This window comes from Euprymna scolopes, chromosome 11 (assembly GCF_053919585.1).
Source record: "Euprymna scolopes isolate OS-2025 chromosome 11, ASM5391958v1, whole genome shotgun sequence".
Lineage (NCBI taxonomy): Eukaryota > Metazoa > Mollusca > Cephalopoda > Sepiida > Sepiolidae > Euprymna > Euprymna scolopes.
Genome location: NC_136492.1, coordinates 40,166,747 through 40,184,153, shown reverse-complemented (window position 1 = coordinate 40,184,153; position 17,407 = coordinate 40,166,747). Strand labels below are relative to the sequence as shown.

Here is a 17,407-nt window from a genome sequence, read left to right as displayed (position 1 = left end):
AGTATTTTTCTGTTTATTTTCTGAACATCTGTTAAAAAAAAAAAAAAAAATAATTTGTACATTCTCTTGGAAAAAAAAAACTTTTTTCTGTCACCTAACTATTTACAGTGTTCATGTAAAGCATTCATTTGTTCTTTTTATAATAAAAATAGTTTTCTGCCAAATTTCTTAAAATTTCGTTTACTGCCACATTTCTTTAAAAAAAAAAAAAATTGTTTTTTAAATTTTTAAAAAAATTTAAAAAAAAATTTTTTTTTTAAAAAGTGCAAGTTTCCTGAAAAAAAAAAGAAACTTTCACCTAACAATTTATGGTAAAAAATTAATCTTTTTTTGGGGAAAAAAAATAACTTTTATTGATTAAAAACAAAATGCAAATTTTTTTCTAATAGCACTAATGCAAAAAAAATTTCAGGATTCTTTCTAATTAAATAGAATTCTATTTGTATGGTATACTAGCGGGGAGGCTCAACATACCTAGGGATTGAATGAAGATTGATGAATGTTCCATATTTTTTATTGAAATTGGTGAAATCACCCATTTTTCAATCAAATCAATTGATTGCCTGCTCTAGTTGGGGACCCATCGTGGTGCACTGGGAGGAAGCTTCACATGCCTCACCCGCACTAAAAGTCAACAATACATTGTGGTCTAGATTGCACTGTAGAAAACCTATTGATTTTGTAAAATTATTTTAATATAATAGCTTTAATAAAGTTTAAAATTCATAAGTCAAACATCTTAGTTCAATTGTTCTCTAAACAGAAACATTCATTTTGAATGTGCCCGTCTTATCAAAGAATGTACTGCTGACATGGACCTTTCTGCTTGTGTGGTGATAAAATTTCTCGAATGCAATTATGTTAGGCTGTATAAGGTGTTAACTTGGGTCAAAATCAAGACTTCCTTAAAGAAATATTTTTGATTACTGATACTTATCAGAGGCATTCTGATATGAAATCTAAGAATGCTGCCAGACACATCAAGTAGATTTGGTTGAAATTTCAAAAAAAGGCCTCTATTTCGGTGTCCATAATGCCTTTTATATATAAGTAGAGATATTATGAAATTGTAATTGTGTGGATGTGTAAATTACATTTTAATCAATTACAAATAGATTGTCAAAATTAGCAATAGGACTAATAAAAATATAAACAGATTATGGTATATTCTTAATATATAGAAAAATAACACCAATCATGATTGGTGTTATTTTTCTATATACGACAATGACAGGTAACCAAATGTAAAACTCATCAAGTGTAGTTAATGAAAATTAAATGGCAATAAAAAGAGAATCTCTCTCCGGACTCAGATCAATTTGCCACTTGAACGTCCCAGGTTTCAAAAAAGTTATATGAAGGACCTATTTTAGGTGCAGTATTATGCATTAGATGGGGTCGAGAGGTTCGGTTTGCGTATTTAAACCTGGACAGGTTAACTACATGGGTGTTATGATACATCTGTGCAGAAGCAAGATTAATGCACATAGATGTCTTGCCGCAATGAAAAAAAAGTTTATAAATACAAATCAAATTAGTTTGTGATTTAATCATTACTTAATAAGATTTTTTCCTGTACTTGCCATTTCATGAGTGGCTGGTTAGAATAAAACATCCATGATATAGCATTCGTTTCACAAATTGATACCTATTTCGTTGTGGAAATGTTTTATTTATGGAAGATGGTGATTCTTTCTTGTTCATTACTCTATTCCATTCAGATGCAGCCAGAAGATACAACTCTAACAAGTTAAGTTCTTCATCTTGACTTTCTTCCTAACAAACCACAACCTTATAAAAAGAAAAACAAAATGCAGCAAACATGGTTTGCCTAAGAATGTTTATAAAAGAATAAATCCTATAATAACCCGGTATTTTTTTTTCTCGCAAGACTTAACATGGTGGACATGTGGCTGCTTTTGCTACACAGAAGCAAAATGCATGGAGTATTGTTGCTTGTTCTTGGCTGGTGTATTAGCAACCACTAGTCTCTCTCTTGAAGTTTTTAATTTAATAGGCCCTATTTTTTTTTTTTTTTTTTTTTACATAGAGGTCCCCAATTATCAAGGCTCAGAGGTCACTCGAGGATAAGGGTTAATAAGTGTACAGTAGTCAATGAGATTGTAGAATAGTAATCGTAAGTAGTGGAAATTTTGTAAATTGGATTACTTAGGGGGTCGGTTCATCCAGAACTTGTTTACGTTGCACTTGAAGACGGCCATATTGTAGTCAGCTGGAAAACAGGCAAACGAAAGAGTTCCACAGGTGCGCAATTCTAAAAAAGAAGCTTTGTTCATGGAATCTACGTTTCGGTTTAGGCACGGATAAAGAGTGGGGGAAATTATTGATAGTAATTTTGGTTAGACATGTGTTTCTGTGAAAGTTTGGCGAGGAGGGGACTATAGATTAGAGCTCAGACGAGCACTTGTCATGAAAATAATAAAGCAAAGACAGGCTAGCAACGTCTCTTCTGTGGGAAAGAGGTTGCATCCCCCACTAAGCTACAAAGTCTACTTTGAACCCTGTCAAGGCAGGATAAGCTGCTCTAGCAGCTCCTGCCCAGATGTGGCAGCAGTACTCCATCATTGGACATACCTGGCTTTTATATAGGTAGAGAATACATTGTCAACTAAGCTCCAATCCCTGTCCCATTGCCACAATTTTGTGTCTTTGTGCCTGTTTTAACATTTTAATGGAATGTTCTTTGATGAACTCGTACTTGTGCCCGCTTGACATGCAGAGAAGAAAAAAAAAATCTCACCTCTTCACTGTTGGGGTCCCTAAATGCCAGAAAGCTTTCTAGTTTCTTCCCTCAAAATAAAGTTAAAAGAACTTATAAAAATGTGTGTGCAGTAATCGACTAAACGAAAAGGATACACCAGTGATGCTGACATGATCCCCAGGAGTGGCCAGTCTTGTCACTTCGCCTTTACAAATGACAGTCATGCTTCGAGGAATGTTGCCAACTGGAACTTGATCGCTCTGTAAAGAAAAATTTTAAATTAAAGCACAAATAAACGCAGTTTTAAGAATGCATGATGACCATGAAGAAAACTATTGTTGCTGGTCTAGAATTCTCTCCAAGAATAAACATACATGAACAAAAAGCACAAACTGATTAAGTATTTTCATTTTTAAATAAGAAAATCAAATTTTATGACTAAACGACGAGACGATCTTGACATGTCATCTTTAAAATATTCTGAAACAAGTGAGACCTTCAAATAGAGTTTAGAAAGCCATTCTTAACATGGGGAGGAGGAGAGCATTGGAAAAATTCAAATTCGCTCAAAATGATTATCACAAAATAAAACTACTTGATCAATTTACGTGATTTTTGGTGTGCAAAATTTTCTTTCAATTACGGGTACATACATTTTTTTTATATGAAGGTTACTGGTCTCAAAGGGTTCAATAATTGCTGATGAGTAACATTGTTGAAATGAAGAGATTAGTAAAACAGTTCATAATTGTGAATTAAAAATTAGTTTCAAAAGGAAAAACAAAATCAACTCTATTGTACAATCACTTCGGAAACGATATTCATTTTATTGAAATCGACAATAATTTGACAGAAGTTTTGTCCTTTAAAATAGTCTCCTCATAAGCAAAAATGGGGGGGGGGGGGGGTAAAGACACCAAAATAAAACTAGCATTTTAGTCATGAGTAAGGCAGATATTCCTTATTTATCTCCATTATAAAATTTGTTTTAAGTTCAGTCAGTCAGTCTATCTTTTGGCATGCTGTTATATTTTGTTTTTTAATTCACAATTATGAATCGTTTTACTCAATATAGTTCTAGGATACCTATACCTATTGAGCTTATATATCTAAAGTACAATGGGCACTTTTCTTTTAAAAGTATTAATACATTTACTAATAAATTAAAATAAACTCTGCTCTTAAATCTATATATCTATAAAAGTGAACATGTCCGCGTGTGTCTGTACACTTCACTACGCAATAACTCAATTTACAGTCTACAGACTCAAAATTCGATAAATCTCGGCCAGAAATTTGCCTATTAAGCGGTCAAAGTTCAACGATTTGACCAAACTCCTCCGACAATTTTGGGTAGAAAAACTTGAAATTTTAGATGTAGGTTCCTTCGATCTAAATAACTTGATTTGAGCCCAAAACAAATGTTAAGGGGTCAAAATTAAAAAAATTGATCTCTGCGGTCTCTACCAAATTAATCAGACAATTTCTGGTCTAAACATTTGAAATTTTACATAAAGGGTATTCAGAGATAGGGCAAGCTTTTTAATCAGTTTGGGTCGAACATTTGAGCTACCAATATATAAATGTATGTATGTTTGCATGTCTGCCAAAAACTTTCAATCGAGGCGACGGATTTTCACAAGGTCAGTATCGTTTTGGAGCTCTAGCCTTCAGATGACAAATATCGAAAAATTGGCTAAAAATATTAATATCTTCACCCTCAACTGGGCACTTTTCTACAGGGAGGGGTCACTTTTCTCGCTGATATTTTCGAAAGTCATCCCCTTTTTTTTGATTGTCTAGCCTTAATTTAAACCTACGTCACTTCCGGTTTGACTGTGGTCGTAACAGCAAAGACGTCATGTCCCCCCCTCATTCTTTTCCTCCTTCACGGTACGGCCTGCCTTCCTACTAACACTTTTTTTTTTTTTTTTTTGCTTAACACACACCTCCAAACACCCGGGCAACGCCGGGCTGAAATGCTAGTACACACACACTCACTAGCAGGCAGCATGGCGTTGCCCGGTTATAAAACCTACACAAATATTACATTTTAATTCATGCAGATTTCTTATTATAGCACCAATATATATATATATATAATTATGATTTCAAAAGTAATAAAAAATATGACTTTGGTACAATCCGCTAGAATTTAAGCCAGAAGGTTTAGCGCACAAACCTTAATTATTTCTTTATCTCTCCAGTGTTTTATCGTCTGAGCTCCTCACAAATAGATGAGAAAGGTTAAAGATTAAGCGACTTTGAACTATGAATGTTTAATTTCCCATATGTGTAAAAGTAACAGCAAAAGTAATGTTTTCTTCGATTTACCATGGTCAACTGTTTTGTATTTAATTTTAACCCCTGAGCAATTTTTACCAGCTAAAAACCAAATTGAAAGTGTACTGCAGCTTCAAATGCCCTTTATATCAAATTTCAATTCTGCAGACCAAATATTCAGAGACAAGTTTGGTAGAGACTTCACACACATAAAATATTTCTGTGTGCTAGAATGTTTTCATCATAAATTCTACGCAATTATGCAAAATGCAGGAACTATGCATAGAATTCAGTGTAATAGTGAAATGAAAAGAATCCTCTGATAAGAACCCATAAAAAATAATTAATGCTTGTTTTTAATATGCAAATTAGTTAACCTTCATGTAGTTGTTTACATACATGACAGAGTATACTAAGTTCATTTTAAGAAATTTTAAATAGAAAAAGTAGAAGTTTATTATCACTCGGAGAAATAAAAATCTCAGCTTATAAGAAATTCAATTTAAACTCTAAATTAGAATTTACAACAATTTATAAGACATACAAGTTAAAATTTTTCTTATTCCTTGGACTTTCAAAGAATAGCTCTTATCCTCAAAGAGAAGTAGTTGGTAAAATAATATTCATAGGCAAGCTATAATTTTGTTAGTTAGCACATAAATTAAAAACTACAAATTATAAGAAGTCATAATGGTAAAAAAGTTATGCAGAAATGCATAGGTGAAAAGGATATTCCAAATGACGTCCAGGTTCGATGAAGAAAAAGTTAGAAAAACTGGTACAATCCAAAGAAAATTGATTGGTCAGCTGTAGAGATGCAAATGAAATAGTCCAATAGTAAAATGTAATAATCCAAATGGTTGATTGGTAAAGATAAGCAAATTCCAAATACAATGTGTGTGTGTGTGTATATATATATATATATATATATATATATATATATATATATATATAAAGAGAACTAGCATTACAAGCGTATGCTGTATTTTCATGGACATCGGCAATATTGCATAATGTGCTTCAAATATATCTTTATTTGTGGGTCAATTTTTAAAAGAATTATATTGATGGAAAGAGAATTAAATAAGCATTCCAATGATGTTAATTTTTTTCTTCTTTTATGCGTTCAATATTTAAAAATGAAAATTACAACAGCAAAAAGGAAGACATTTTTTTTTCAATGTTTACATTTCATACGTTGCATTTGGATACATATGCGCAGGTTAAATTGGATTGGATATGGCTGAAATTTTACAGGCTATATAAACAAATAAGTCCATCTCTACTGGTGTTTGATTTTGATTTTTATGATCACAGGAAGCAAAGTTATGACCGAGCAAAGTTGACGAAGAATATTTCAAAATTGGTAAGATAAATCTGCATATATCATCCATTTTCATATAAACAATAGTTTCCGAATTATTTTCATGTATAATATGTAAATATTTGATAATTATTAATTGCGCAGAATTTTATTTCAAATGTTATCTTTTATAGAAATCAAATCAGCTTACGGAAAAACGGTCGCTAAGCATGTCACGCGTTGAGCTGACTAAAGTATTCTCTTAAAAATAGAAAACTGTGTTTTTGCTTTCGTCTTACTAGACTAAGAATTTTTTATTCTGAGTTCGTCAATTTAAAAAAATTATTTTCAAGTTTTTCAAATTTGATTTCCAAACAAGAATATTTTGTTGTTTTTAATGCACTAAAAGCGTTAAAACAACAAAATGTACTAAGTATATGTGTTTAACTACTTATTTGAACTTAAGGTAGAATTGTGTTTTTTAGTGGCACAAAAAAAACAAATACATAACAAATAAAAAGGTACTTGTGCACTTATGCTACCATGCTGAAATAACATTTAGAAACCCATTCTTAACATGGGGAAGGAAGGGTGTTTTTTGTTAACTATTCTGTACTTTTACCTAACAATTAAAAAAAAGATATAGTGAAACTTGAATTTATTTTTAATTCATTGTCAAGACTTTTTTCAAACCTGTAAAACAAAGCCGGTTTTTTTTTTTTACTGAGGATATCTAAATAATAATTAGGCGGTTCAATAAAGAATTTCATTGTGATGCATTTTGTAAATTTTTACCTTGTTTCCACCTTCACATTTTTCTTTAAAATGACTACCTTTAAAGGTTTTCGAGTATGCTGAAAACGAATATCGCATTTAAATTTACGGCAAATAAGTAGCTTTCCGGATATTAAGCAATATCATTTCTTACGTTATTGCTGGTGGCCATCTTGGTATGCGTGTTTGTGCATAGTTTCTTGGGGTTGCGCTTGCACGTATCAAGATGGCCACCAGCGATAACATAAGAAATGACATTGCTTATTATCCTTATGTATTTGCAGAAATTTAAATGTGATATTCGTTTTCAGCATACCTTAAAACCTATAGAAGTAATTTTAAATGTTAAGGTGGAAACAAGTTAAAAAATAACTGTTTTATTTCTTTATTTACATAATTGAATTTTCATTAAACAACAGAATAGAAATGACAAAAATTACCATCAACTGGTGAATATATAGTTGTTGCTTATCAGGATTCTTGGTATCCTGGTACTGTGAAAGTTACATCAAGGATTCATGTAGAGTACGATTTAGGGTTGCATCTCAGAAAATAGGGATATACTTTGGGCCAGATAGGATTTACAAAATTAAAAATTGGATTGGTCCCAAAATGCATAGTCAACCATGGGAATTTCCATCTTTTACAGAAATCCAAAATCTATAATGAAAAATTTTCTTTGATTTATTTCTGAGATTAATTCATATCTCCTCAATTTATTTTTTTCTTTGAAGTGGGTAGTAAATACCGGCCATGAATGTTCTTTAGGCATTCAATGGCTACACCCAAGATTAAGCTCTCCTTTGGTGAGAAAGCAGGAAAATGCCTATTCTAAATAAAGCTATATTTAAATACTACACCCACTGTATGATATGATGCACCAGTTTTTAAAAAATTGAAATTTGTACATCTGAATTTACAATTCATGGCTTATGGTAAAGAGATACATCAGATTTGACTGCATAATCACAAGAGCATACAATTTTACATAAGACTGCCAAGTTTCATGAGAATATCTTGAAAAATAACTGGTGGTGAAATTACCGAATTTCTTGAAATGTTGAGGTCCGTAATTTAGCCCACTTTTTCTAAAGAAAACTGTCCACAGAAAAGCCTAAATTTTGGCATTTAAATTCTCATAACTTTTGAACTACTCATGGTATTTGCATTATTCAAACGGTTTTAAGCATCTTTTACATAGCTCTTTTCATGCAAGTTGATAAAATAATTATCGAAAAAGAAAAATCAACTTGTAACGCTGAGAGAACTAAATTTTTCCATGCATCAGAATTTAACATGATTAACCTGAAATCCAAGAAAAGAACAGAGAATGCAAAATTTTCTTTCCAAAAAACTTACATGTTCTTGTATCTTTAATTCCTGATATTTTATAAACTTAGAACCTCTGCTTTGAAGGTAAAGTCTTCCTCCTGACTTGTTGGTTGTACATTCTTGACTTGGACACATCAACAAAGGCATAAATGATTGAGCTGCAATCTATCAAGAGAAATAGGGGAGAAAACATTATTTAAGGAATGAAACATGCCATGTATGATGAAAGGAAAAACGTGATTCCACCAGTTTGTGGGGGGGAATAAAAAAGATAAATTTTAATTTTATATAAATACACCAAAACTCATTTAATATCTGACATTCAGGTATGTCAAGCTAAATTATTCGATAAAAAGGTAAAAAAAAATTTTAATTGCGGTATAGGACTTGAACTGGACAACTTCCTGACAAATTCTACAACGCAATAAAATAAATTCTACAACGCAATAAAATAACAAATTCCAATTTCTTTCATTGTCATGTTACCTTTTTTATCCATATCATGTTTCCACCAAGTAGAACATTTATAGACTTGAAGATCGTCTGCAATGAACATTTTTTTTTTTTTTTTTTTACATTTATATATTTTTTTTAAAATCTTTACCAATGATTTTTAAGATTTTTAGTTCTTGCCCAGAATTCCCCTTTATTAAAAAACAAGAAACATTTGTATGATGTAAAATGAAAAGATTATATTCCAAAAATCATGTAAATTAATCAAGTATTTTTATTTTTATAAAGAAAATTATTTTAAAAAGGTAGTAATGGGAATTTGTAAGCATTACAACATAAATCTATGAAGTATAAATTATTGAGTTATTTCCCTTCGTTTCTTGACATTTCCTTCAACTGGCAGGCACGACAGTCATTCTTCATAAAATTACTTGATTTTTATTTCAACATGAGTACATACATCATGCAAATTTTTCTTTATCTTTAATCTCGGAGAATACCGAACACTAACCAGATGTTCTTCATTGTACAGCGATATTTACGTAATATACCTTCCTTCTCTAGGAGTGTGCATGACCAATGGACCAAAGAAAAAAAAAAAAAAAAAAGCCTTTGAAATTGAGATGAATTTTCCAACCTTAAACATTTGACCGCCGACAATTAACAGTTAAATTTAATTTATACTTATTTTAAAAGTGATAAACTATGATAAATTATACTCAATATTTACCGAAAAGATAATCTAACAATTGCTACCATACATTAAAAAAAAAAAGTCCAATTTTAACAGAAGTCCCTATCAACTGCAAAACTGTTTTAATGCCATGTTCCTTCATTTTTAACAAGGAGTTTAGTACTGACAAGCCCCAGGGCATGAAACAAAATAGAAATGTCGGAACAGAGTTAGATCATTTCTCTCCGATAGGCTCATAAGAGTAGTGGTAGATGGACAAAAATCGGAGGCCTGCAATATAAATGCTGGAGTCCCTCAGGGGTCAATCCTAGGCCCAACTCTCTTTCTGATCTAGATCAATGACCTCCCTAAACACATACTTAAATCATTCGTTGACATCTATGCTGATGACACGACAATCTACAGCAATACCTCAAAGGCTGTAAATGACAAAGTTCTCTCTGATTCTCTCTCCTCTGATCTCGAGCGCGTGGTTCAGTAGGGAAAGATGTGGCTGGTTACCTTTAATGCATCCAAAACCAAACTCCTATCTTTACATCATCAACGCTCTGATCCCCAGCTGGCATCAATTGTGATGGATGGCTCTCGTCTTGGTGAGGCCCCGTGTTTTGACAAGCTTCTGGGTTTGACCTTTAATGGAACATGTACATTAATGTACTTTAATGGAACATGTACATCAAGTCTGTTGCCAAGATCGCTGGAAAGATGGTGGAATCCTTCTACTGCTCCAGAAGATATCTTACTACTGATGCAATTCTCTATCTATATAAAAGCCAAGTACGTCCAAGGATGGAATACTGTTGCCATATATGGGCAGGAGCTGCTAAAAACAGCCTATCCTGCCTTGACAGAGTACAAAATAGACTTTGTGGCTTAGTGGGGGATGTCCTTTTCTCTACCCTGCAACCTCTCTCCCACAGAAGAGACGTTGCGAGCCTATCCTTGTTTTATCGTTATTTCGATGGCAAGTGCTCGTCTGAACTCCAATCTCTGGTCCCCCCTCGCCAATCTTTCACTAAAAACACCCGTCTAGCTGAATCCACTGTGAAAAATTTCCCCCACTCTATATCTGTGCCTAAATCAAAATGCAGATTCCATGAACAAAGCTTCTTTCTTAGAACTGCACGCCTGTGGAACTCTGTTGCGTCTGCCTGCTTCCCACCGGACTACAACTTGGATGTCTTTAAGTCCAACGTTAACAAATTCCTAATGAACCGTCCCCTTCACTTCATCAAATCTCCACACTAACGTAATGTACTTGCTATAACCCTTATCCCTGAGTGGCTTCCGGGCCTTGGTAAGTGGTGATCACTGTGTAAAAAAAAAAAAAAAAAAAAAAAAAAACATAGCTTGGTCAGTAAAACTAGTTTTTACTTTTTGCAAAACTAGAATCAAAGAAAGAGATGAATTTTACAAAAGAAAAGTAAAATATTTAAAGCAAAATTTGAGTAGGAATTCTGACTAGTATTGATTGGACAGACAATAGCATAATTGGAATATGGAGAATGTAGGGTAAAATTGTTAAAAAATTAAAACATTAAAAAATAAAAATAAAAAAATGGTGTAAACAAAATAATGCTGTTAAAAAGTTTTATTTTTAAACAAGAAAATCAAATTTTATGAGAAGCCATAAAATATTAACAACTCCATTTTATTTCAGTATTTAATTTGTGTATTTCCGTTTTATTAAATGCTAGCTTCCCCCCCCCCCCGTACATATGTTTATTTATCTACCGAGTTGATAGCAAAAATTACGAATTATACTCATTTTTAGTTCGTGTGAGGGGAATCTATCACCATACTTTCTCTTAAACACGTCAGTTGGACTTTTATTAAGTACAATACTTAATAGTTTTTTTTTTTTTTTTTTTTTTTTTTTTTTAATGGAGAGTAGAAAACGCATTGTGGATGCGTTATCGGCAGCTCCTGTTACTCTCGCTTCTTCTTATTTGTCCCTCAGTCCTCATTTTTTAAATGAGTGATTTTTCGGACAAAGGGAGAAGAAAAAGCTGTTTTCTAGGTTGGCAGTATTTTTGCGAACAGTTGGCTGAGATGGCGGAAATTTTCTGTTTCTATGTCTATCCTTGTAGCCATGTCACTAGTAAGGGTGCTGGAGGTAAACGTTTTGTCTGGGCTGACGTTATCCGCCTGATAGTCAGGGACCCGAACCTTGGATTAACCACTAAGGAGGCTGTCCTATCAGCAGGTGCAAAGTACTGGGGCTGCTGTATTGCCATTTGGTGAATGGATTCTGGACCATGCAGTAGCTTCTGGTGGGGCCTCTCGATACCATACTAGTGGGTAATTGTTATGGCTTTACCTTATCATTAGCTACAAATAAAAAAAAAAAAAAAAAAAAAAAATTCTTCATTTCTTTTTCTCTCTTAATTTCCCCTCTCTGTCCTGCTCTAAGTAAATCTGTCGACCTAGTCCACAAATTCCAAAATTTCATCATGACAAGTTTCAAGAAAAAATACACGATTAAACCCGGTTCTCCAACTTCCAACGTAGACCCCTACTACCATGTCTCCTTCTCCAACATCAGGGGTCTTCGTTCTAACCTTCCAGAGGTTGAAACCCAATTACAGGAGACTAAACCAGACCTTTTATTTTTAAGTGAAACTGGCATTGGACAGGCTATTTCCCTAGATGAGTTTGCAATTTCAGGATACTCTAACTTAACTTCTAAATCTGACCCCCAAGATCGCCATGGGCATGGAATATGTGCCTATATTAAAGATAGCTTTCCATGTGGGAGGGACATCTCCAGGGAAGATCCTAACTTACCCTATATGTGCTTCCGGGTTGCTTTAGCTCATACTACTGCATTTATATTTACTCTCTATCGCCCCCACAACAGCGGAGTTACTATCTTTCAAAGCATATCTGAGAAAATTGACCAAGTCCTTTCTACTTATCCTTCAGCTAACATTCACGTATGTGGAGACTTCAATGTTCACAACGTCGAATGGTTGACCCACTCAAACAAGACCGATGATGAGGGGAGGTTCTGTCATGATTTCTCCATTGCCTATGACCTCACTCAGATTGTTCAGGAACCTACCCGTGTGCCCGATAATGACGGCCAGTATGCGAGCCTACTAGACCTTTTTCTCACAACTTGCCCTGAACTATGTTCAGTTTCTGTTCTGTCGCCTCTTGGATCTTCCGACCACTCTGTTGTATCAATTAAGATAAAAATAAAATGTAATAAGTCCCCAGACGTACCTCTTCATCGTACAGTATATCGATACACTAAGGCTGACTGGGATAGCTTCCGTACATTTATATCTGATCTACCTCTGCATTCCATGTTTAAAAAGGATGTGTCCTCTATAGTATTAGACCTAACTGAATGGTTAATTGTAGGTATTGACCATTTCATACCCTCTAAAAAGTTTCAGCAAAAACCTAACAGTCAGCCATGGTTCTCTCCAGAATGTGCTGCTGCCATTGCGCACAGAAATCACTTTTTCCACTGCTTCAAACGTAATAGATGTATGGAAACTAAAGCCGTTTTCAGGACTGCCAGCAACCATTGTAAGAAAGTAATAAGGAACGCAAGAGTGTTGTATGCTCAATCTGTTAAGTCCAAAGTAGCTGAGCAGCGGCTTGGTTCCCACCAGTTTTGGCAAATAGCAAACAGAATCCTGAACAGTAGTGTGTGCTCCATCCCAACTATTATCAATGGACCTGAGGTAATCTCGTCAGCATCAGACAAAGCCAAACTCTTTGTCAAGAACTTTGCAGCTAATTCTACCCTTTGCGACCAAGACCGCCAACCCCCAATATTTCCTCCTGTATCAGAAAACACGCTATGTGATATACATATATCTGTACGTGATGTTGCCAAGCTAATCAAAAACCTTGATTCCAGTAAAGCAACTGGCCCTGATGGTATTCCAATTATAGTACTCAAAAAAACTTCAACCTGAATTAGCGCCCATACTTACAAAACTGTTTAAACGTTGTCTTAAGGAGAATAGTTTCCCATCTCCCTGGAAAATCTCATCAGTATGCCCTGTATTTAAGAATTCAGGTGATCGCTCATCCCCCTCTCAGTACAGGCCAATAAGTCTCCTGTGCGTCATGAGTAAGTTGCTAGAATCTGTGTTAAATACAGAAGTAATCAAACATCTCAACAAAAATAACCTTCTTAGTGACACTCAATATGGTTTCCGTTCTGCTAGATCTACAACAGATGTCCTTACAGTTATATCGCATAGGATTAGCAAATCTCTCGACGGTGGCAATCTTTCTAGGGCAATTGCTCTTGACATATCTAAAGCCTTTGATAGGGTATGGCATAAAGCTTTACTTCATAAGATCGCTAGCTATGGTATAGCTGGAAAAGTCTTCTCAATTATTAAATCATTTCTTTCTGATAGGTTCATAAGAGAAGTAGTTGAGGGGCAAAAATCAGAAGCTCACAGTATTAATGCCGGTGTCCCTCAGGGATCCATCCTGGGCCCAACTCTTTTCCTGATCTACATTAATGATCTTCCAAATCATATCCTTACATCATTTGTAGACATTTATGCTGACGACACTACCATTTATGGTACCACATCTAAGACAGTAAACGACCAAGTTCTCTCCAATTCTCTCTCCTCTGATCTTGAGCACGTAGTACAATGGGGAAAGGAGTGGTTGGTTACTTTTAATGCATCTAAAACCAAGCTTCTCTCTTTACATCATCAACATTCTAATCCACATTTGTCATCAATTGAAATGAATGGCTCTCGTCTTCAGGAGGCCTCAAGTTTTGACAAGCTTCTGGGCTTGACCATTACTCCTGATCTTAAATGGAACACGTATATCAAATCTGTTGCCAAGGCCGCTGGAAAAATGGTGGGATCTTTCTATCGATCCAGTAGATATCTCACTGCTGATGCTATTCTCTATCTATATAAGAGCCAGGTACGTCCAAGGATGGAATACTGTTGCCACATCTGGGCAGGAGCTGCTAGAAAGGACTTGTCCTGCCTTGATAGAGTTCAAAATAGACTTCGTAGCCTCGTAGGAGATGTCCTTTTCTCCTCCTTGCAACCTCTATCTCACAGAAGAGATGTTGCGAGTTTGTCTCTGATGTATCGTTATTTTCATGGAAAGTGTTCAACTGAGCTTCAATCTATGGTCCCCCCTCGCCAAACTTTCACAAGAAACACTCATCTAGCTGTAAACACTATCAATAATTTCCCCCATTCTTTATCTGTGCTTAAACCTAAACGTAGATTCCATGAACAAAGCTTCTTTCTTAGAACTGCACGCCTGTGGAATTGTCTTCCGTTTTCCTGCTTTCCGGCTGACTACAATATGGTTGTGTTCAAGTCTAAAGTAAATAAGTTCTTGATGAGCCGTTCCATATAAGTTATTAAATTTACCAAATTTTCATTACTAATGATTACTATATTGACCAATTTCTACTGTACACTCTTTAACCCTTATCCTTGAGTGGCCTCTGGGCCTTGATAATGTGGTGATGCCTTTGTAAAAAAAAAAAAAAAAAAAAAAAAAAAGCCAAGGAGTGACCGTGACTGATTTTGAAAAAAAAATCTCAGAAAGGGAGATAACTCAACGATTCATACTATATATGTTGTAATGCCTATGAATTTTCATTAATAGCTTAAAAATGTTTTTCTTTATAAAAATAAAACTACTTAATCAATTCATGAAATATTTTAATTATACTTTCATTTAATCATGTGTCTGTACATCATACATTTTTTTTTTTTAAATATTTAATATAAGAGTAATTCTGGACAAGAACTAGGAATTTTGTTAAAACCAGGGGGCATTATCTGTAAAATGATATGAAAGAAAGGTGCTATAGAAATAACAGAGTTATGCAATTAGATCGGTATTGAGAGAACTAAGACTACTCTAAATTGTGAATGTGATACAAGCAAAATATGTATTGCTCCAGTGTACATAAGACAGGAAATAATGTTTTGTTGTATATTAAACTTTTAAAATTATGTTTCCTCATCGGTATAATATTTCTGGTGCATCCAACGATGATTAAAAATTAGCCAGAAAATCACTCATCCAAAGCAACATTATTCACATCAAGGGGGGTTACTTCCAACAAACAAATAAAAGTATAGAGTTGTCTCCCTTATATCAGTTTCATTTATATGTCAAAATAATTGGATTTCGGCATGTAATTATATATTTTCAAAGACAATTAGCAAAAATTGAATTTTGCAAAATACAAAATCGTTGAGTTCTACTTGTAACAAAAATGCAAATATTTTCTGAAAATTAAAAATCTTTTTCCAATCTAGCAAAACTTAATTTTTGCAAATTGTCTTCGAAAACTATTTTCATTAATAATTTTCTACCTTATCGCTTTTCATAAATTTGGTTGTTTTACGGCATATCAAACCTTTTCGGTTATTTAATGCCGACTCCTTTGGGGGGAATAAAACCTTCAGGTTCTTACAGATTTCTTCAGATGTTTATTTATGTTGCTTGATTTGGTCCTAGTCTTCAGAATTATTTCATATTGAGGGGATTATTTTGTAGATAGCTATACTTGCTTTGCATAGTTTTATTATATATTGATAATTTGTTTGTTGTGTGTTTAGATGTTTTTTATATTTTCTCATTTGTTGTAATAAATGTTTAAATTTTGTCATATATTCCAATTTTTTTAAGGAAATCCATAATTATTTTTGGTTCGACTTCTTGGAGTATTTTTCCTAATTTTCTTTTGTTAAAATATTTTCCTCTTATAATTTTGGTATTTTTACAATCCTCAAATATGTTTTATAGTCAGTAAGTATCCACATTGGCACTTTGGTTGTTCTTGTTTTAATAAATAATTGTGGGTTAGATGTGTATGTCCTAATGTGGAGTCGATTTAGTATGACTTCTCTTCTGTTTATTATTTTTTTTTTTTCTGTGTCCATTTTTTTAAGTTTGGGTGTTATTTTGAAGAGTTTGTTTTCTTTGTTTTGCCATTTCTCTTAAATGTTTATTGTTGATTTCATGTCTGTATTGGGAATTTTGAGATTTTTATCTATGGTCATTTTTAGGGATGACTTTGCTGCTAGGTCAGCTTTGTCTCTCCTTTTATACCTATGTGGCTTGGTATCCAGCAGAGTATGATTTCTTTTCTTTTTTCTAGATTGTTTATTTTATTCATTATATTATTAGAGGGTTTTCTAGTTTTTTCCCTTTTAGGGCTATTAATACAGATAATGAGTCAGAGAAGATGATAAATTTTTGGTTGTGGTCTCTTATGATGTCAAGTGCCATATCTATGGCAGTTGCTTCAGCACTAAAGATAGATGCTTCATTTGGTAGTCTTTTTCTTTTGGTAGTTTTGATTGATTTGATTATGTCATTTATTTTTATATTGAATAGAGTAACTGAAAGTATGCTACCTTGTGGGATTCCTATTTGTTTTTCTGGTTTTGACAGCATTGGTCCTATTTTTGTTCTAAAGATTCTATCTGACAGGAAGTTTTGGATGAATATTGGAGATTGCCTCTTAGTCCGAGTTTGTGTAGATATTTCCAAGTGGTGTCGTATGTTTTTTTTAAGTCGAAAAAGATGGCGACAAGGTGTTCTTTTTTATGTTAGCTTCTCTAATGTAGGTTTCCAGTCTAATTAAGTTGTATTTGTGCTCATTTTTTCCCTGAAGCAGCATTAATATTTGGTTATTTTATTATTCTTTTCCAAATACCAGACTAGTCTGTTATTTATCATGCGTTCAACTGTTTTACATAAGCAGCTAGTTAAGGCTATTGGTCTATAGTTTTGTGGGTTGCTATGGTCCTTGTTTGGCTTAGTGATGGGTATAATTGTTGTTGTCTTCCAGGTTTTTGGTAGTTTTCCC

The 17,407-nt window shown here is 33.7% G+C and overlaps 1 protein-coding gene across 1 annotated transcript in view; it reads right to left on the bottom strand.

The window, feature by feature from the left end:
- The window catches only part of LOC145287844 (DNA replication licensing factor mcm7-like), a 126,458-nt gene that overhangs the window by 43,367 nt on the left and 65,684 nt on the right, over positions 1-17,407 (bottom strand). The window contains exons 6-7 of the mRNA XM_080135720.1: positions 8,442-8,579; positions 2,878-2,982 (exon numbers count right to left, since the gene is read on the bottom strand). Coding sequence (XP_079991846.1) covers positions 2,878-2,982; positions 8,442-8,579 — 243 coding nt within the window. The remainder of the gene's footprint in view (positions 1-2,877; positions 2,983-8,441; positions 8,580-17,407) is intronic.